Here is a 20,918-nt window from a genome sequence, read left to right as displayed (position 1 = left end):
TCAGTTTCATTTATCACCACAGAGGTTCCGTTGAACTTCAACCATCTCGAAACTCCCGGTTTGGTTTTACTTTGTGCGCGTCCAGCTCTCCGTCCGCGGTCCCCTCCCGGCGGCTCCTGAGGGAATATTGCTGAGTCATGAGGAGGGAGGGGGCACTCAGTCCGTTTCGATTGAAAATGCTTTTGCATCTGACAGGTATGCTAGGCAGATATGCTTCAATCCGCTTCCACCGCCCGCCCAGCTCTACCCACCTATGCGCGGTGCTGATGCCCGAAGGAGGGAGGAGGAGGAGGAGCGGGGTCTCCGAAACCTGCCCACCTCTCCGCTCTCCGCCACCGGCATCGCGACAGACACCGCTTTTGGCCTATCGCATCAGAGCCGGACCCCCTCCGTCCTCCCCCTCCCTCCTCCCTCCCTCCCCTGTGCCCTGCCCACCCCGGCGGTCTCTACTCCAGCCCTGCCAGAGCCAATCCGCGACTGGGTGTAAGTAGGGCAAGCCGCTTCCTGGTTCTCAGAAAGAAGGAGCAGGGAGTCGGAGTGGGCCAGCGGAGGCAGCAAACAAGGGGGGTCACAGCAGCGCAGAGAGCCGGCGGTCTGCAGAGACGAGAGGCGAGAGGACCCGCGAGGAAAAACGCCGACGCACGATTTGGCGAAGATCAAAAGCTCCCGGGTGTCGAGCTGAGGACGGCGGGACCCCGGCGGAGGAGAACGACAAGAGCGGGGGAGGCTAAAACAAGAAGGAGAAGAAGTCGGCAGGGTGGGACGGAATAATCCAGGAAGTGTGGAGGCCGGTCAGGTGGGAGGCGACGAGTCTGAACAGGTGACACACCGGCGCTCAGGTAACCGCTTCACCTGACTGCCGTCGATCTGAGCGCACTTTACCGCACCTTTACGTTACATGTGATGTAGGCTGAGTGACATGTCTGTTTGCCTCAGCCGACCTCCCCCCTCCCTCCTCCCCGGTTCTGATCGGGGTCACGGGAGGACTATCCACGTCACGGCTATCCGGTAGGCTAACTCCCGTCGACATTCATTCCCCTCTATAATACAGCGAGAGCGCGTTTCTGTGTCCTCCAGCTGCGCGTTGAGACGCACTAAAGAAGGGCGCGCTGCGTGTAGGGAGCGTGTTCAGCGGGGCAGGTGCTGCTGTCTGGTATGAGCGTCGGCCAGGTGAGAGCGGGACAGCGGGGTCGGCGGGTACATTTCTGGAGACTCAGCTGCTAATTATAGCCGAGAACACCGGCTGACATCCAAAACCTAACCTGCTCTCACGCACATCACCTGCCCGCCCGCTGCTCGGGAGCACGCAGCACGCAGCCGATCTGTCGGGCTCTTTCCCCTTCACCTAAACGATCACCCTTCAGGGGTCTGTTGATGATGATGATGATGATGCATCATCATCATCATCGTCCTCCCAATGGCACACCCAGTGTTTTTATTTAAACCCCGTCACTATCCTGTGTTACAATAGGATGTGTTCAGGCTCTAATGTTGGTTTAAGGCTACAGTTCATGGGTGGGGAGGGCTGGCATGCAAGTGGGCTTGTGTGTGTGTGTGTGTGTGTGTGTGTGTGTGTGTGTGTGTGTGTGTGTGTGTGTGTGTGTGTGTGTGTGTGTGTGTGTGTGTGTGATTACAGAGGTAGATATGTTGCTGACTCGCCCCTCTGACCAACCGGCCTAACAAGCTCAACTGGCTTGGGTTTGGTTTCCCTGTCTTGGGCACAGCCTGTTTGGTTAAATCTTTAGCCGTCCATGCAGACAGTGAATGCCTCATGCCCTCCAGGCTCAGGTGTTGTTGCAACTTTTTTGTAGTTTTTTTGGGCTCACCTCTGAGGGGTTGACACGACCTGAGCTTGTGTCAGAAGAAAAGGTTTGGAGAAGGGACTACTTTTTTTGTTGTCCCCCCCCCCCCCACACACATCTAAAGCTCTGTCGTGCTGGGACGACTCCCACATATGGAAGAGCCATCAGGGTTTTGAAATAAATTGTTAATGCCAGCCCTGTTTGCCCCAGCTTTGTCTGCAACATAATTAGACATCTGTGCTTCATCCCTCGTTCCTGCTGTCCTGACACGACCTCCGTCCTGCTCTGTTTTCTACAGGCATGCTGCTGCTGGTTCATGTCTCCCTGATGCTTCATCATCGCGTGTTTAGTCTGAATCTGCTGCGCACGCATTCTCCACATCGTTTCCCACATTTTTAAAATATTCCTGAGAGCTGTGGAAGTCATAGCTGTGCGTTTACAAACAGTTTGTTGTTGGTGTGTGTGGGCCCGTGTGTGTGTGCGTGGGCTTTCTCAACCTCACTGACTGTTGGAGAACTTCTTTTCCGAAGAAGTCAAAGTAGGAAGCGGTCGGTTTCTATCAGCGTCTTTTTATTTCTGCTCTTTTACAAGAACCCCCAAACCAGCTCCACCCTAAATTACATTTGATGCATCATATGATTGTGTGTGTGTGTGTGTGTGTGTGTTTTCACAAGAGTTAAAGAAAAGTAATATCTCCTATTAGTCAGCGCTTTGTTTTTTCTCTGTGAGCTCATCACGTACTCGGTGAACGCCTGACCCCTTATACAGTCTACCATGATAAAGGTCATTTCATATCTCGGTAACGATACACATCATCGTATAACATGTTTTCTGTTCGTACAGTAAATAGTGTGTGAAATAACCATATGGTTTTGTAGAAGACACTCTTGTGTGAGAATGAACTTTCATGTGCTCGTTGTTGTCAGTATAGACGACACTAATTGTGTGTCACAAAATATTTCCATTTATGATTTCATCACCATTAAAGTGTGATAAATGATCATGTTGATTTATGGCGGAGTGCTCGCTCTATTCGCTGAAGGTTAATTTGGTAACGCTTGTGTGCCTTTCCCAGCAGGTGTATGACCTCTGCTGACCTCGGAGCCAAGGACCACAGAGTGGGGGGGCAAGCGAGAGGCAGAAGGAAGCAGGCACCCATCTTCTCCTGGGTTTATGGACCGGAGGTAGGAAGCACTTCTCAGATATTACTATGCATGTTAGCCCATAAGTCCCAACGTCATTTTTCAACATCATCAAGTTTTCCTCAAAAGATCTTAACCCGTAGAATAGTCGAAGGTGGCCACGCTGCCAAGGAAATAACCGCTTTGAGTCTTCTTCAATACAGCCCGATGTTCACTTAGTAAACTATGGTCCATTTAGAGTAAAGTAGAGGATTAAAGGAAGCTATGCTTTAAGGCAACCATGTGATCGACAGCTCGCCCGTCGTTCAGTCTGCGTTGCTGTCTGTGTTTCTTCTTCCAACTTCAACCCTGTCACAGTGCCTTTTCAGCTCATGGAAGTTAATGGTAACATTGGTCGCCTCAAAGTGTCTTATTCAGTGTTAGGTTGTAACGCCTGGTTGCAAAAAACCCACAGGGCAACACAACCAAGAGGACGATGGCCAAGATGCCAAACTTGAGGCTTTAAAACGAGTGATCAGCCATCACTGAAATCACTGGAGCTTTAAACACAAACCAACAAACCTAATGAACATTTCTACACGCATAAAGAACACTTCTAACCACGCATGCATAGATCTCAGTGTTTTAACATACTCCACCATGCAGTCTTTAAGAATAATATAACCATTCAAATTATTATCATTATGCAATTTCATCTGTTTACCCACAAACACATTTGTTTTTTATAGGATGGCTAAATAGGAGGGGCTTCTTGAACACATCATTGTCCTTGCAATAAATATGAGCTGAATAAAGTGGTCAAGCAGTTGAATATTTTATAGGCAACCTGGAAGTCAGCTCCTCTGTAGTTTTTCAGCTGCAGGCGCTCCATAACTGCTTTTAAAGCAGGTTTGGGAAAGATGCCAAAAATACACTCCTGTGTGGTAAAAATGGATATGTGTGTGTATATATATATATATATATATATATATATATATGGTAAGCTGTATTGATGTTCGTATAGCAGGCTCAACCACTATATTAACAGCTGCTTTAGCTTCAGGCTAATTTTATGCTAGCTAATTTTAAAAGTTTCAATTAAAAATGCAACTGAAATTATTATGAATTATGACACTGAAACAAGTTACTTTTGTGGACTAGCGAAACGCTCAATTTATGATTCCTGTAACTAATGGTGGACTTTATTAGATACCACATTTAATGGTTTGTTTTACCTCATAAATAATTCAGGCTTTGAAAGACTAGTTACTGTTCAACCAAGTACAATTAATGTTCAAAGTTATTTCACCTCTTGGTTTTAGTACTTAATTGGACCACATACACGAAGGAGAAAGATAATCAAGCAAGGGATATTACATATTACTTCCTTCACATTATCACAATCTAACTGAGAAGACTGCACCCTAAAATCAAAGGTTAACTGTAAACGCTTATACGTTTACATTTAGGGCATTTAGCATTTATATATTATTTATTGTGGAGTTAGATGTCATTTTGCATTGTTTTTAGTGTTAACTCACTGATTTCAGTTGGTAAACAAGCACAAACCTGCCTGTAATAAACGTACAATGTATGAATGAAAGGATTATGTGTTGCATGTCATCGACATTTTTTAAATTTGTCTCGAGTTAGTTGGTGTGAAGTATCATGTGACCTTGGCTTTGCTAGACTGGTGACAACCATGTGTCCGTGATCTGGTGGGTAGGGGGAAGTGACATTGAGTGGTCTGTCAACACACACACACACACACACACACACACACCCACATGCATACAGACGCACATAGGTATAAACATGCATGCACATAGTTCCAGGAAATGCTCTAATCAGGGCATGTGAGCCCATATAAATTCCCCCTTTTCAGACATGGGTCTTTCAGTTTCATACAAACTGACTGAGTGGGAGGAAGGTGTGTGTGGGGGGGGGGGACTGAACGGGGGAGAGAGACTGGGAGTTGAAGTCAAGGCTTCTATCGCCCCTCATATTTAAAGGTGTCTCACCTTTTTCTCAGGCTTCAGAACGCCTCCCTCTTCTTACGTTTACTGTGTTTATGCAACACGCAGAGATGTTGCAGCTCTGCAGACGTGGGGCGTCACTCGCCAACCAGAATATGTTTCATCAAGTCATTATTATTTTACCACTGTAACATATTCGTTTTCTTGTCGCACATCCCCTTTATTTTAATATGTGCATATACCATGACATGTCCTTTTAACCTCCGCACAGCGCAGCATTTTCCCCATATATGGCGGTTGTTTCCCCACATTGAGGCAGTAATGGCACAGGGGTGACTACAGTCCGTAATCCAGTCTGCTTGCTACTACGGTTGAGTCTTGCCCCCACTCGATCTGTGTCAATAGAGGAAGTTATGTATCTGCCATTTCCTCTTTTCAGTCATGAGTTTCTGTAGCGTTTGTCAGCACTCCCTCGCTCTCGACCACCAGCCTCGCATCCCACGCCACCCAGAGTTAACCAATCGGCAAGTGACTCTTGTTCTTCTTGTAAAGTGTCGGATACAAGAGAAAGAAAGAAAAAAAAAAAAAAAAAAGGAGTGATCATGATTCAGCTCTTCTAGTAACTGCAATTGTTTCTGTACTGGTTGAGCGGGCGGGTTATCATAAATAGGTACAGTGAGACAACACTTCAGGGAAAGTGAGACAAACACGCAAACATCAGCAGGCGAAGGGAGTCATCGCTGATGAAAATGACCCCTTTCATGTGTGATGTTCAAAGGGGAACTCCAGCAGAAAACGGAGGCTTTTATTCCAAAAACACTGCATTCCATCCCTGTAGGAATAATAAAGTCACTTTGTTAATTCTTTTAATAAAGCGCACATTTCTTTTATCACTACTTCTTCGTATTTTCCCTCAGGAATATATTATTCAGAGTCAATCATGATTTTTTTTCTTCCATCTGGAGGAGAACTACTCTGTTAGTTTGACCTCATGTCTGTTGTTGGGTTTGCTCATCGGCATCTGGACCCCCACATCAGTGGGTGTTGCAGTGGTGCGCTACTCCACACTTATTCTGAAGTGGTGATATCATTCATGGACTCTTACAGGGTAAACCAAACCATTTCCTCCCCTCCCTCCAACGCCGTTCAGCTGATTTATCAGGAAGGTGATGCATCTTTTACGCATGTCCTCTAATTGTCTTTAGGCATTTCTCTGCTTCTCCTATCTTAAGAATTTTATTTTCTGTTTCCTTTATTTCTTAATCTTTCAGCTGTTTTGCTCTCATTCTGTGTGTCTTCCATCTATCTCTCCATCTGTTCTAGTGGTCGACCATCTTTACTGAGCACAGGAAGAGGAAACTGATCAGGATCAGTTAGTTTTGCGACATTTCTCTCTTTCTCTCGTGTGTGTGTGTGTGTCCAGTGCTTTTGCAAGATCTTCCTCTAAAGCGGGAGGTAATTTGTCTATGACAGCAGCAGTTGTTGAGACCCTCCAGTGATGTGGCAACTTCAGACAACACATAAAAACCCATTACATGTGTTTTTATCCAAGGATGTGTGTAAACTAAAAGGGTTAGGGTTAACCCTAACCCAACTAAAATTAATTCTTTCTATTATTTGCTTTTTTAAATTCTTGTATGAATATATTCTCAGGCAGAGTAGTTGACCTTAATAACAATTATACTCTCATCCCATTCAAACCCCACCAACCCATCTGAGGGGTACTACTACTACTACTACTACTACTACTACTACTACTACTACTACTAGGCTTTATGATTAAAAATATTTTAGATTCAGTTCTGTATTTATATGTGCAGCTGCAGTTTTTGTGTTGGACCACATTGTAGCATCTTTTATCCAGTGGACAAAATTACCACATGTAACATAATAAGCGTCACAAAGGGATTCATAGAATTTAGTAAGTCATTTTTATTGTTAGTTCTTGTTATTTTTTTATTTATTTGTTTATTTAACCAGAGTTAGCTATGAGCTAATTTACATCTGTAGTCCCGGCAGGAAACAGAGAATATGATCAGTTCCAACTGAACATTGATACACAATTGCGTACATATGACTTTTTTTCCCTTTACACTTGCATATATGTTCATGTCAAATCCATTTATATTATTTTATGAATTGATTTCTTGCATTTTATTTAAATTTTAAAATGCATTTCAGGCAAAACAGATAGAAAATCCCAACAGATCAGAAAATGAAAACTTAATGTAATTATGCAGTTGTCAATTAAACGTATTCCTTTTTAATAAATATAACCTTTTGCAACTACTGCTACTTGCATCACATACAGTTACATAATATTGCATTTTAATATCACCACACACAAAAGTATATTAAAGGGACAGTGCAGCTAAATATTTCATTGTTGTGTTTCTGGTGTCTATTAGACAAAAAGCCAAATGTTCCTCCTGCCTTGTTGTTCCTTCTGTTAGTTTCAAAGCCTCATCAAATTTGTACAACAAGATAATTAAATGTTTATTTAAACATATAAATTATATATTATTATTATTATTAGCTTCTTAAATTACAAATTAACAATTCCTTCTGTACTAAATATAAATACCCCTTAAGTTGATCTTGAAAAGAATAATGTCGTCAAGAAATGTGTTTGTACACAACATAAACTCTGTTTGCTGTCCATTTAAACGCTTGGTGTCAAATAACTTTTGCATTATGATTCTGTTTGAGTTCCTGTGCTCCGCGATCAGCACCGACCTCAACACCCGCCGACTTCAGCACGCACGGCGGGAACTTACTGTACGCTCCACTGTAACGACACTGAATCACTCTTTCATTGCTGCCGTTACAGATTTCCACAGGCAGCGTATCAAATGAGCTCATGAGATATATGAACGTCATTAAAACCACACACACACACACAAATACAAATACATTTTCTCTCCTGCTCTGACATATTAATTGAGATGCAGTGTGATGCTCCCCCCCCACACACACACAGTACCAGCGTGTAGAAACTGCTGACCAGATAAGGAGCTATAACGGAGAGTAAAGTGTGAAACCACTCCGTCAGCATGCCTCCCCTCTCACATCTGTGTGTGTTCTCCTTCTTCAGTGAAACTCCCTTTCGGCGATGCTAATGATAGAGGTGGCTGCTACCACATCTCTCCTCAGACATCTGCACACACACACACACACCTGCAAGGACTCTTGCTGCTTCCTGTGGGTGCGCATGTGTTCACCTCTTGCTCTGTTTATCTCCCTCGTCGTCATGTCACTGCTCCTCTCCCTTCTCTTCCCCCCCTGTAACTTAACGCTGTCTCCTCTTGTTTCACGTCTCCTCGCTAACACAGATTGTTTGAGGCCCGGGACTAGATTTTCCTGTCTCAACCTCCTCACTTCTCTGCTTTATCTCTGAGTATCTCTGTACACCCACTCTCCATTCACTCACTCTCATGTGATCTCCTCCCCCACAGCCTCCCTTTTCTTGTGTGATTTCTAAGAACATGTGTGTTTTTAGAAAACATACCTCCCTCATGTTCCTTTTTGTTGTCTCTTCTCAAATCTTGTCCGTTTTCCTCTTTCCAACCTCAGATTTATTTCTCTTCCTGTTCCTCCTCTTTCCTCCTTTCACAGCTGCAGACATGGATGAAATGTTACATATTTACACATTATACTGATATCAGGGAGGGAAAGCACTAAAACATTATTTTCTTTATACAGGGAAATTACTTTGGTTTATTTTTCTTCATTACTTTTTTAAAGAAGAATTTTGTTTTAATATCTTAGTAAAAAAAAAAAAAACAATAAGTGAGAGATTGATTGTACTGTATGTTTGATTGCACATAGACCTGTGTAATATATCAATGTAATCTATACATTGTATTGTGAGGCAAGATGTAATTGTTCTCTGCTGTCATTTGACTGTTGAAAATGGAGTAAAATTACAAATAAGTTGTCTTGTGAGAAAATATCTTCTTCAAAGGCCCCATATGCACCCCAAAATATTCTTAATTGCTTATTTTAAGCATTTCTTTCATAATTGTGATATCTGTTGTCAGTGTGTGTGTGTGTGGAGTTCATTTCTTATTTACACAAACGTCAGGTTAGGAGCTGGTGAATATGACAGGATAGTGTGTGTATATATATTTGTACAGTGGCAAGAAAAAGTATGTGAACCTTTTGGAATTTCATTATTTTCTGAATAAATTTGCCATAAAATGTGATCTGATCTTCATCTAAGTCAGGGTAATGACAAACATGTGTCTAAAATAATAACACAAATATTATCTTTCATGTCTTTATTGAACACACACATTCAACATTCAAAATGGCAGTGGAAAAAGTAAGTGAACCCTTAGAATTAATAAAATCATGATGTTTGCTCCACCATACTTGGTTGGGATGATGTTTTCATGATGATATGCCATGCCCTTTCTCGCCAGATGTAGTGCTGTTTTTTTCCAAGTAGTTCAATCTTAGTTTCATCAGTCCACAAAACATGTTGCTAATACCACTGAGTGTCAATGTGCTCTTTTGCAAACTTCTGGCATGCAGCAATCACACCTTAGATACCCTGCTTGTTCAATGTTTTACGTATTGTAGACTCATGAACAGAGATGGTAGCCAGTTCCAATGATGCCTACAAATCTTTGGCTATTATTCGGGTTTGTTTCTTTACCTCATTGATGAGTCTTCGTTGTGCTCTCGGTGTCATTTTGACTGGGCGCCCACTTCTTGGTAGAGTAACAACAGTCCCAAAGTGTCTCCATTTTTAGATTGTTTGCCTAACTGCAGACTGCTGAATTTCTAAAGTCTTTGAAATAACTCCCCTTGCCAGCTTTATGTAAATCAACGATTCTTGATCGTAGATCGGCCTCTGAAAGCTCTTTTTGGTGAGGCAAGGCAAGGCAAGTAGTCCACACCTGCAAACGTATCATCTTTACGAGACTCCAGGTGTGCTAAAACCTGACTCCAATTAGCTTTTTGAGGTCATAAACGTAAGGGCTCAGTTTTTTTGGTTGTCAATAAAGACAAGTTCAAAAAAATTTATATTATGATTATGTAGTTTATATTATTTTAGACACATTATATTTGTCAATACCCTTGACTTTGTTGAAGATCAGATCAAATTGTTTGACTTTATTCAGAAAACCATGAAATTAAAGGTGTGTGTGTGTGTGTGTGTGTGTGTGTGTGTGTGTGTGTGTGTGTGTGTGTGTGTGTGTGTGTGTGTGTGTGTGTGTGTGTGTGTGTGTGTGTGTGTGTGTGTGTGTGTGTGTGTGTGTGTGTGTGTGTGTGTGTGTGTGTGTGCACATACATATATATATATATATATATATATATATGTGTATATATATATATATATATATGTGTATACACATATGTATATATGTGTATATATATATGTGTGTATATATATATATACACACACACACACGTGTGTGTGTGCACCGACTGTGTCGTCCCCTGTGTTGATAAGCTGATAATCCTCCTGCAGAGTGGCTCTGGTGTTCAGGTCTGACATGCAAACTGGCCGGCGTTGTAGCTCACAGTGGAGAGTCTGTGGTGTGTGAGGGTGAGGGGATAAGGGCCTCCGCTCTGCCAGCCAAATGAATAATGTAATGTGTTCTTGGAACTAAGACCATAATGTGCGCATGTGTACACACACACACACACACACACACACACACACACACACACACACACACACCATCTAATGCCCCAGTTACAGTAAGGACAGTGGAGAGCTTGGCAAGTCTTTCTTGAATAAAAGACAGAACTTCTGCTGAGTAACACCGGTCTACTGGACTTCTGCTTTTTGAAGAAAAAAAGAAGAAACTCCTCTTTATGTGCCGTCGAGGCTGCCGGGGGCACTCATTGTAATTATCTCGATGGTGTCTCAAGTCTGCTCTTTGACGAATTCAAATGCAGATTCAAATTCTCCCCGTCCGCATCTGTTTTTGTATCTCCTGGCGGGAATGCAAATGTTCAGTCCGGAGGGAACTGTTGGGACGCGGGGTGGGCGGAGCCTGCGGAGCCTGCGTTTCTATCTGAAATTAGAAGACCTGGATGTGTCGGCTGGTATAGTGTGTGAGCGTGTTCGTGTTGCTTTAGACCTGCGAGAGTGCTCTGCTGGGCTGAGAGCAACTTTTGCCTTGGCAGATGTATGTGCATCCCCCCCCCCCCCTGTTTCCTCCTCCCCTACTCTTCCTCGTGAAGGTGTCCCAGCACCACACTCCACTCACTACAAATAAGTGAGGTGCAAAGAGCGTGAAAACTCCTGTCCCCCTTTTTAACCCTTGTCTGTCACACAGAAGAACAGTGGTGAGAGAAGACGAGTGTGTGGAGGAGAAACGGTACGAGCTTGAATCTTACTTTCCATGTGTTTGCTCGCTTTCTTGTTTTGCTGCCACAGTGGTAGCTGAGCATCAGACTGTGTTATGTTGCGGTTATGATTAATGTCTCAAGAGTTGGTTTCATCTGAAGGAAAACACTTGTTTCATTCACTGCACAGAATGGACACCCGCTTCTTATTTGAGCATTTTACTCTTCTAAGTACAGTTTCCTAACGGACTTGGACAGCTACAATGTTTAGTGAAGTATTTCCATTCAGGCAAACTTCTTGGACATGCAAATACTAAATATTGTTGCTTTTATTTTTTACATCTGCTTTTAAAATTCTACTCTTTTACTTTTCACATTCAATTTTAACTAAGGCTTCTAAGAATGATCCATATTCTTTGTTATTTAAGCGCTGTGAGAGACGCCACAACACATGCAACCAACCATACATGCTCACTTTAACCAACACACACACACACACACACACACACACACACACACACACACACACACACACACACACACACACACACACACACACACACACAGGCACATTGGAAAACATCTGACATCAGAATTCATAAAAGCATTCTCCTTCTCCCTCTCAGCCGCAGTTTTCTGTGAATAGTATAAAGTCATATTTTCCCCCTTTAGTGCCGGAGCCTGATATAATTGAGGTGGACTGGGAAAACTTACAGCCTTTAACGGAAAATAAGACCCATAAAAATAACACTACCAGTTCTAGTTCCAGACGTCACACACTCCGACGTGCGCAGAGGGATTTCATGATATAGACGATGGATACTCCACCAGCTTCCACTCTGAAGAATACATCTTTGTGTGCAGGTCAATCCTCCTGCTGTAATTTTCCTGGCCTCCACACAGATTTGTGTCAAATGAGTTGCACTGAGTTGTGGTAGTGGACCGTAATGGTGGATTTAAGTTTCCATTTCCTCGTCAGTTAAAAACGAATCTTTCTAAATGTTTCACTGGATTTTGTGATTTGTGCTCAGTCAAACGACGAACTTGTAGCTTTAGGTTTCTGACACGTCGCCCTGACCGTTGGATAGAGATGAAAACCATTAAAAACCTTAGATGTTGTCAGTATTTTTTAAATGAAGTAACAAATAAATCCTTGTCGTTAGAGAGAGAAAGCGTGTGCACATAATGAAAGCAGGGGATGAGGAAACCGTAGAGTTGCAGAGGAGGCGAATTCCTCCACCGTCGACATAAAGAGTGGGAGGGGAGAACGAAAACCAAAGAAGGAGATAAGGGCTAATACTTGGAAGAATAATACCGTAATATATGTGTGCATTAAATGCTCGCAAAGTGGAAAAAAAGATGTTTCCAGAGATAAAGTACTTTTCAAATTGAGTATTGTTTTTTAGTGGTTGTGTGTTTTGGAAAGACTTAACGATGACTTTATTCGACACACCTCAAGGCAAACAGTGATATCAGTTATTTGACTTTAAGGTACTGATCCCTAATTAACATGAATAAACGTAACTGTACAATGACAGTTATTATGTTTTATGATAATCTTGGAATACAGGCTTGTAAACTAACATTGCTTTGTTTGCAAGATGAAATGTGTTCATGGTATCTGCCTGTGGGCCGTTTTAACATTTCTTACAAAGTGTTGCAGGATTCACCAACTTATGCAGACGTGTCCTCGGTTAGCAACCAAAACCAAGGTGACAAGGTGTGTGTGTGTGTGTGTGTGTGTGTGTGTGTGTGTGTGTGTGTGTGTGTGTGTGTGTGTGTGTGTGTGTGTGTGTGTGTGTGTGTGTGTGTGTGTGTGTGTGTGTGTGTGTGTGTGTGTGTGTGTGTGTGTGTGTGTGTGTGTGTGTGTGTGTGTGTGTGTGTGTGTATTAAGTGACTCACAGACAGAAAGAAAATTGATGGGAATCATTGCAACTTCTTTGCAATCTTATTATTTTCCGAACGTGCCTGCTTAAAAGAATATGCCCGAAATAACAAGCTCGAACCACCAACCACCCATGTTGCTTCTTTTCTCTCTCTCTCTCTCTCTCTCTCTCTCTCTCTCTCTCTCTCTCTCTCTCTCTCTCTCTCTCTCTCTGTCGAGCCCGGAAATTTGCCGTGCGTTGTTGTGTGCTCCTCCTGAAACCCCTTTCTGTCTCGCTCGTCTGCAACGCTCTGCTCGAGACTTCGGGTTTTTGTGATTTCGTGACTTTTCGTTCATTTCAGAAATGAAGCAAAGCGCCATATATTGTGTATTTATGTGCATAATGATTATCATGTTGTCTTCCCTTGGATGCGTTTTAAACAATGATTGGATGATGTTCCTTAAATGTGATATTCAGGCCGGTTATCTGCTTGCAGTGAGACAAGCTGTACACATCCAAGGTGAAGGGATTCATTTACACTTTGTCCTACAGAGACTGAGATGGTGAGTTCACCCTGGGATTTTTCCCCCCTGGTGCTTTTTCTAGCGTACATGTGTGTAATCTGCAGGGCCGCAACTAGTGATTCATACACGCGTTATTTTCTCGGTTAAACGTTTGTCCACAAAATGTCAGAAACTAGTGGGAAAATGTCCCATAACAACTTCTAAAGCACAAGGTGACATCTCCGGATGTCTTGTGTCCAAAACCCAAAGAGATTCTGTTAACAACCACAGAAGACAGAAAAGCAGATAATCCTTCCTCATTTTTAGAAGTTGAAATCGGAGAACTTTTGTCGTCCTTGCTTGAAAAATGGCTTAAATGATTGATCGTTGATCAAAGTGGTTGGTATAACTGCAGTGTGGTGTACATGCAAAAAGAAAAAAAAGAAAAACGTGTTTGTGCATGAGACAAAGCAAACGCATGCCCCTTAACTTCCTCACTCTTCTGTATCACATGGCGTCCTTGTTGCCTCGAGTTGTACAGATAACTCCTATGAAAATGCTTTGGCTTGAAAACTAACAGTACATATCTGTTGCAGAGGGGGATTGTGGGGGATTGTGGGTGTTACTTTATAAAGAGCATGCCCAGGTTTCCAACGAAGAGCTTTCTGCACCAGTTTGTCTCTCCTGGTACCATGCAATATGGCTTTGCTCTCATATTGCGCCTACTTCAATGTTTGTTTCTGGGTGTAATATGACTCATAATGCCAATATGATTTTGGTTCTTACATGATTGGTCGACTGTGTTGACTAAAAAAAGGTATTTCTGATTTCTGAGGTGTTTTGGTTGCAAGCGTTGGTTTCCTTCCTGCCAAACCAGTTAAATTAACGTGTGTGTGTGTGTGTGTGTGTGTGTGTGTGTGTGTGTGTGTGTGTGTGTGTGTGTGTGTGTGTGTGTGTGTGTGTGTGTGTGTGTGTGTGTGTGTGTGTGTGTGTGTGTGTGTGTGTGTGTGTGGTCTGAAGCCTGAAGGTTATTTATTCTACATCATCTGCAGTCCTACCACGACCTTAGACACACTGCTCCCCATCTACCTGTTTGCCTCTTTCTGAACAGGGAGCGGCCGACGACGAAACGGTGTTTATCGGAAAGTGTTCGGAAAATGGGCCGTTGTGTTTTGGAGAGAGGGGGGCGCGTAGGCGACCTTGAGGTGGGGGGGAGGGGTATCTCTGAATCTCCCTTCGTCACTATGCACCCACTTTTGATAAAACAGGAAGGAGTGAGTGACAGGATGTGCGAAAGAGGTAGACATCCCCAAGGATGATCGCTTTACCCGACTTCTGACAAAGAGATCAGACCTTCTAAGTTATACATCTAAGGGTTGAAGGAAGTAGAAGGAGGAGAAAGTGGTTTTCAAAGACAACGGAGGGAGAAGAGTTGTAAAGAGCAATAAGATGGATGCCGTGAGACCCAGGCTGCCTCGTCTCCGGCTGACGGTGCCCGTGCCCATGAAGACGGGGAAGGTAGGACGAACGCTTGGCTACTTTAGCACGTCCTGGGGGTGACAACGGGAACATTTGGGAGGTTTGATGTCAGTTTGCATGACGGAAGGATTAAAAAACAAGCCAAAAGAAGTGCTGGTAAAATCGTTAGAGCTATTGAATTGGCTGTACTTCTACTTTTTCTGTTCCTTGAATGGGTGGAGTACATTTATACAAGTATGTTTTAAATAGGCTGGCGTAAAGATCATCACAGAACAGGTTAAATGTAACAATAGTGGGTGGGGGGAGCCACAGATTGGCACGCAATACGTGTGTGTGTGTGTGTGTTTAATAGGGTGTGTTTTAGAGCAGGTTAGTCAGGTGGATGTGCCGTCGTGCAGAGCCCTCTGGGCACTGTGCGAACACTGTTATTGGATGGCCAGGGGGCTGCCAGTTGCTATGGGAGGGAGGTGAAGGGCAGGGAGGGGGAATCTGGAGGGTGAGTTGTTTGTGGAAAATCTGGTCTGCTCAGGTTTGTGTGTGAGCGATATTGTCGAGCAGGTGTAGTGTGGACAGGGTGATGTGCGAGCTTGGGGAGCTAAAGAAGAGAGGAGTTGTCGGGTCTTATAACCGACGGACCTCGTTGAGTCTCGCAGAGAAATAAAGAAAGTTATTGTGCGTGTACAACCTGCTGTATGATATTTGACCTTCAGCCCATGCACTTGTACCCCTTTGTGTCGACAAATCGGTGCATAAAGATATTTCATTGGGTTAAAAAAAGACAGAGTAGATTGAAATAAAATAAAATCTAGTTCCTGAGCATGTTTCACATCAAGTTTACAAGACGACAACTTTTATTCCAGTCCTCATAAAGATTGTAATTCTTCTCTTGCTGTTTTTTTCCCTTCCTCATTCTTTCGCTGGTACTCCCCCCTTTCACCCACTCTACAGTGTCACTTCCGCCCTTTCCCTCGCTTGATTTTTTTCTTGTCCTGTGTCTCTCCTCCATTTGTCCCTCTCTGCCTTCTCCAGGTATTTTAATCAAACAGCTAATGCTATAAAGGTTTCACACGGGAATTAACCCACTGCCCTTTGGCTACAGCACATACGGTACATTGCATAATCCTGCCACCTTTCCGGGTCATGTTATCGATCATTTGGTTTATCTCCCTCTCTCCGTCTCTCTTTTTCTGCTCCAATGATTATTTCTTCTTCATGCTGGTCCCCCCCCCATCTCCATCACATCCGTCCCCTGGTGTCCCATCCCCCCGCTCACTGGCCGAAATCGCTGCCTCCTGATTGAGTAATCTGAAGAAAGTACGGGGGGTTGTTGCTAAGCCCGGTTTAAATTGTCCTTCACGTGAAAGAAACCACTTGTGTCCGTCACGCTAAGGAAGATTTTATTGTCGGTACTTTTGTAAGAGGAAGAAGTAGATGAAGGGGATTCTATCAATGTTAGAGCAGAGATGATACAATTCATAGAAATAAATCCCATTGTGATGGTTACAAAAATGTAATTTGTCACATTATCTCAGACCTCAGTTTGGGACTTTGTATACATTTTTTGCACATCGGAATAAAAAAAACCATTCACAATAATCAGTCATGGAGAATTTCCATTATTGTGATAATGGTCAAAATGTGAATTGAATTGAAAAAGCGGTTCAGCTTGCTGTCATGGTGGAGGAGTGGGGGAAAAAGAGAAACATTTCAAATGATTTCTTTATTCACTAAAATGGATGTTTTGTGTCTTATCTGTGACACAAGACACATATTTGTTTCTTAACAAAATGTCAAGTAAATGTTAAGAGAGTTGTAAGCCCGTTTAGATAATTATCATCATTATTATTTTGGCCAGGATAATCGTGTGATGTTCATATCGTGCCCACCTTTCTGATCTCCCCTTCTCTCATGCAGGTGGCAATGTCTCCAGGAGAGGACGGTCTGATTGGGATCCCCTTCCCGGAGCACAGCAACGAGCTCTTGTCCCACCTAAATGACCAGAGGAGGAAAGGACTTCTGTGTGACCTCACTCTGACGTCGCGCGGGGCACGCTACCCAACCCACCGCTCTGTCATGGCCGCCGTCAGCCTCTACTTCCGCGGGCTGTTCGGGGCGGAGGAGGGGGGCGGCGAGGGCGGAGGTTTCAGCGTGTGCCAGCTGGACTGCGTGGCCCCCGACGTCCTGGACGCCCTGCTGGAATTCGCCTACACCGCCACGCTGACCATTCCCAGCTCTGGGATGAGAGATGTGCTGCGGGGGGCTCAGCTTCTGGGCATCAAGTGTGTGGCTGACGCATGCAGAGACATCCTGGGGGAGACGGTGGAGGGGGAGGCTGCCGAGGAGCAACGAGCCCAGCATGTTGCCGCTGAGAGGGTGGCGGAGGGCGAGCACGGGGTGGAGAGAGGGTCCCGAAGAAAAACAGACAAAAAGAGGATGAAAAAATGTGGGTCCCAACACATCAACTCCTCGGTTTTAAACCCACCGCCTGCGTCTCCCGTCTCACATCCTTCACCGGCGTCCGACAGCTTGCGCTCGCTGCCGTCCACCCAGCCTCCCAGCCCCGAACAGGAAGAGCTGCACCTCAAGCCCAGGCAGAACGGAGATCCCAGGGAGATCAGGAAGCCCGGAAGAGGGGCCTCGCTAAATGGAGGGCTCCTTCACTGGCTGCATGAGCGCCCCTATTTAGCCCACCCAGCTCCTGTCCTGGCGATGAATGACAAGTTGTCAGAGGACGAGGACATTGAGGGTTTTGCCGAAGATGGTATGCTGATGGAAAGCACCTCCATACCTACTTCTGTAGCCGACCAAGGAGCGGTGGTGTCGGCGGCGGGTGGTGGGAGAAAGAGGAAGTCTCAGACGCCCCAGCAGTGCCCTGTTTGTCAGAAGATCATCCACGGAGCAGGAAAACTGCCCCGACACATGAGGACACACACCGGGGAGAAACCCTTCCAGTGTTCTGCCTGCGGAGTCCGTTTCACCCGGTACAGAAACTTCTCACATCAGCACACACAAAAGAAAATGGTATTGTGGCTTGACTGAATCTTTTAATCTTCATCTTTTTTTGTCTTTCATTAGGAATGATAAGTTGAAGATCCACATGAGAAAACACACGGGCGAGCGTCCTTACCCCTGCCCGCACTGCCCTGCCCGATTTCTCCACTCGTACGACCTCAAAAACCACCTGTCCCTCCACAGCGGGGCGAGGCCGTTCGAGTGCCCGCTCTGCCACAAGGCCTTTGCCCGAGAGGACCACCTCCAGCGTCACCGCAAGGGACACAGCTGCCTGGAGCTGCGCACACGCCGGCCCAGACGCGGGGCGGAGCTCGGGGAAGATGGGCGAGGCGATGGAGGCGGGATGGAGCCGTCCAACCCCCTACAGGCTCTGTCTTTGCAGGCCCACTCCTCTGCATTCCTGCCTCACGCGATGCTGGATGGCGGGAGCGGATCCGGTGTCGGCCCCCCGCTGATGTTTCCAGGTGACATGGAGAGGGAGCGGTCTCTCGCCCTTCAGGCTCTGGCTCAACTCGGGCCTCACAGGCTGGCTGGCTACCCCGAGCTCTTCCTGCGAGGTCTGGAGCTGCGAGGGGGCAGAGAGGCGGAGGGGGAAGATCCAGGAGGATCCCAGTCGCCGGCTGCACAGCACGACCGATGGGCCGACGAAGTCGAAGAGGAGATTGGAGAAGAGGAGGCGGAGGAGGAAGAATAGTGAAAAGAGTGTGTGTGTGTGTGTGTGTGTGTGTGTGTGTGTGTGTGTGTGTGTGTGTGTGTGTGTGTGTGTGTGTGTGTGTGTGTGTGTGTGTGTGTGTGTGTGTGTGTGTGTGTCTGTGTGGAAAAGCATCCACAGAAAAAAAAATTCACTCAGGTGGCCGGACTAATGACCTGCTGCTCAGATATAGAGAGCGCTTAAAAAATAAAAACAACTAAATAATATTAACAGAAAAAAATGGAAAACGGGTTTTCTTAGATATTTTAAATGTTTGTCTTCTGGCTCTTGGCAATTTGATATCATTTGTCTTTTAGAGTTTGTTTGCTGTTTAATTCTCTGTGTTTCCGTTGGGAGCTGTTTGGTTTGATTCTTCTTGCTGGACATGTGTGTGCGGTAACTGGGATGCTTTTCTCTATGCAAACTAAAATCCAGAGCTGCAACATGAAGGGATATTTGAAGATGTTTATTTTAGTTACAACATAAATGTATTGATTCAGGTGCAATTCAGAAGTCATATTACCTAGATCACAACGATGAGTTTGTATGCCCACTGTCCTCTGGTGGTCATCAGTGGAAATGCAGTCTAAGTAATCAAACTCACTCTGTACATTTTAAGCAATAATGTTCATTGTGTCTTTTCTTGTTAGTGGTTATCTTTGCTTTGATTTTGGTGCTTGAACCAAAGACTTTTTTAGTTGAACTGTTTTCTTAAATCCTAAGTTAACAGGAGAGGAGGGAGGTGAATTGTAGCCAATGTTGGGCCTAAAGAGAAGACTCTTCCCAACTGTTTTGATAGCCATGAGAAAGAATCTGCTTCCATGTTTGAGTGTTTCAGAGCCGTAGAGCTCTGTGTTAAATGCCTGACCAAAAGAGACAAAGTCTGGGTCAATGATTGATGTTGATTGTGTTGAAGACAATTCTTCTTTTTCCCAAAGGCTGTAGATTTCAGTCTTCCAATGTACGCATTTGGGTTCCTTGTTTGGGGGGAAAAAGGTAGAAAAGGGGCAAAAAGGGTGAGGGGATGAATGAGATGGCGTTCCCCCTTTTTTCTGTACTTATTTATTTATTGTTATTTATTATGGTTCTTCTGCTGAAATTCTATTGTGAGACCAAACCCTAGGGTGGGAACGCAGATCACAAAGTCTTACAAGAAGCTGCATTGCGCAAAAGATTTTTGACTCGACATCTCCATGTAACTTAACGCCTTTTTCTATTGGCCGCGTGTCTTTTGGCGATTCTTCCTCGAACGCATTCTTTGCACATTTAACCCCCGTCAGGTACTGCAATAATACAGGCACATTCCATCCTCCGGGGTCGAGAGAAGGGAACAGAGCAAAGAAGAAGTCGGGGCGTTAAAAAAAGACTTTGACGTAACTGGAACACAAAATGACTTTGCTGTTTGGCATTTTCAGCATGCTTTCCTGTTGTTAATCGAACACTCATAGTACTGTATCACATGTTAACGTGGCAGTTCTTATAGAGCAGCCACTGCTGTGTCTAAAGGAGCCATCTTCCTTTCGGGTTAATCCATCTTCGACCAAAAAACCTTTTTAAGTCTCCTCATGCTTCCCCTGGACCAGCACATTAAGGCCTGTTGCACGCTTGTAATGCAATCCTTAATGGCTTCAAACGACGGCAGTTGTATTTTTATTTCCAATTCTCTTGAAACCCATGGAGTCAGAACATACTGTAGCAGCCCCGCTGGTCTGGCCTTGTGTGCACTATCCGCTCCTTGTTGTGTAGTAAATCTTCTTTTCTTTTTTTTATCTCCAGTTTATTTGCACTATGAGATTTGAGAGCTTCGAGCCTTTTTGTCTGACCTTCAATATCTATTCCATTAACTCACTCAATACCATTTAAGATTGTGATTGAAGTACTTCTTTAAAAACTGCATACATTGAATACTCCTCCTCCTGCCTAATAGTGCAGTAATAGTCAATATAATATATATTGGGATGAAGTTGCCTTAGATCTTTTTCTTTTTTGTGCTGCAACTACTCTCAGGAAACCTTGAGCAATGCACTAAGTGATTATACAAAATATAAAATGGGAAGAAACTGTTTGGTTCTGTCAGTTGATCGACACTCTTCATGTAAGCGTAAGCCAGTAGTTTCAAAGGAAGAGGTTTTTTGAAGATTTCTTATCATTTGACGGTTCAAA

General features: G+C 44.3%; 1 protein-coding gene across 5 annotated transcripts; it reads left to right on the top strand.

The window, feature by feature from the left end:
- The first annotated feature begins 431 nt into the window (after window positions 1-431).
- On the top strand, window positions 432-19,967 carry zbtb7b (zinc finger and BTB domain containing 7B). Of its 5 annotated transcripts, none has more exons than XM_084026316.1 (4): window positions 432-820; window positions 2,881-2,986; window positions 16,967-18,033; window positions 18,128-19,967. In XM_084026316.1, exons 2-4 carry the CDS (start codon window positions 2,885-2,887, stop codon window positions 18,756-18,758), a joined length of 1,800 nt encoding a protein of 599 aa, XP_083882442.1. In that variant the 5' UTR covers window positions 432-820; window positions 2,881-2,884; the 3' UTR covers window positions 18,759-19,967. The 5 variants fall into 5 exon arrangements, 4 of the variants coding, with proteins under 4 accessions (XP_083882442.1, XP_083882441.1, XP_083882443.1 ...); XM_084026315.1 differs by having other exon boundaries at window positions 432-839; XM_084026317.1 differs by having other exon boundaries at window positions 432-839; window positions 2,878-2,986.
- The last annotated feature ends 951 nt before the right edge of the window (window positions 19,968-20,918 follow it).

The sequence above is a fragment of the Eutrigla gurnardus genome, assembly GCF_963514095.1.
Source record: "Eutrigla gurnardus genome assembly, chromosome: 14".
Lineage (NCBI taxonomy): Eukaryota > Metazoa > Chordata > Actinopteri > Perciformes > Triglidae > Eutrigla > Eutrigla gurnardus.
The sequence above is the reverse complement of the archived record's forward strand: the minus strand, read 5'-3'. Positions and strand labels throughout refer to the sequence as shown.

What these genes read in the sequence shown, in the direction of transcription:
- zbtb7b (XM_084026314.1), top strand. Translation starts at nt 920, where the DNA reads ATGTCTGTTTGCCTCAGCCGACCTCCCCCCTCCCTCCTCCCCGGTTCT. An exon ending in ATCCACGTCACGGCTATCCG is followed by an intron (nt 1,009 to 2,880) that starts GTAGGCTAACTC and finishes CTTTCCCAGCAG; the next exon opens with GTGTATGACCTCTGCTGACC. An exon ending in TGCGGAGTCCGTTTCACCCG is followed by an intron (nt 18,034 to 18,127) that starts GTACAGAAACTT and finishes GTCTTTCATTAG; the next exon opens with GAATGATAAGTTGAAGATCC.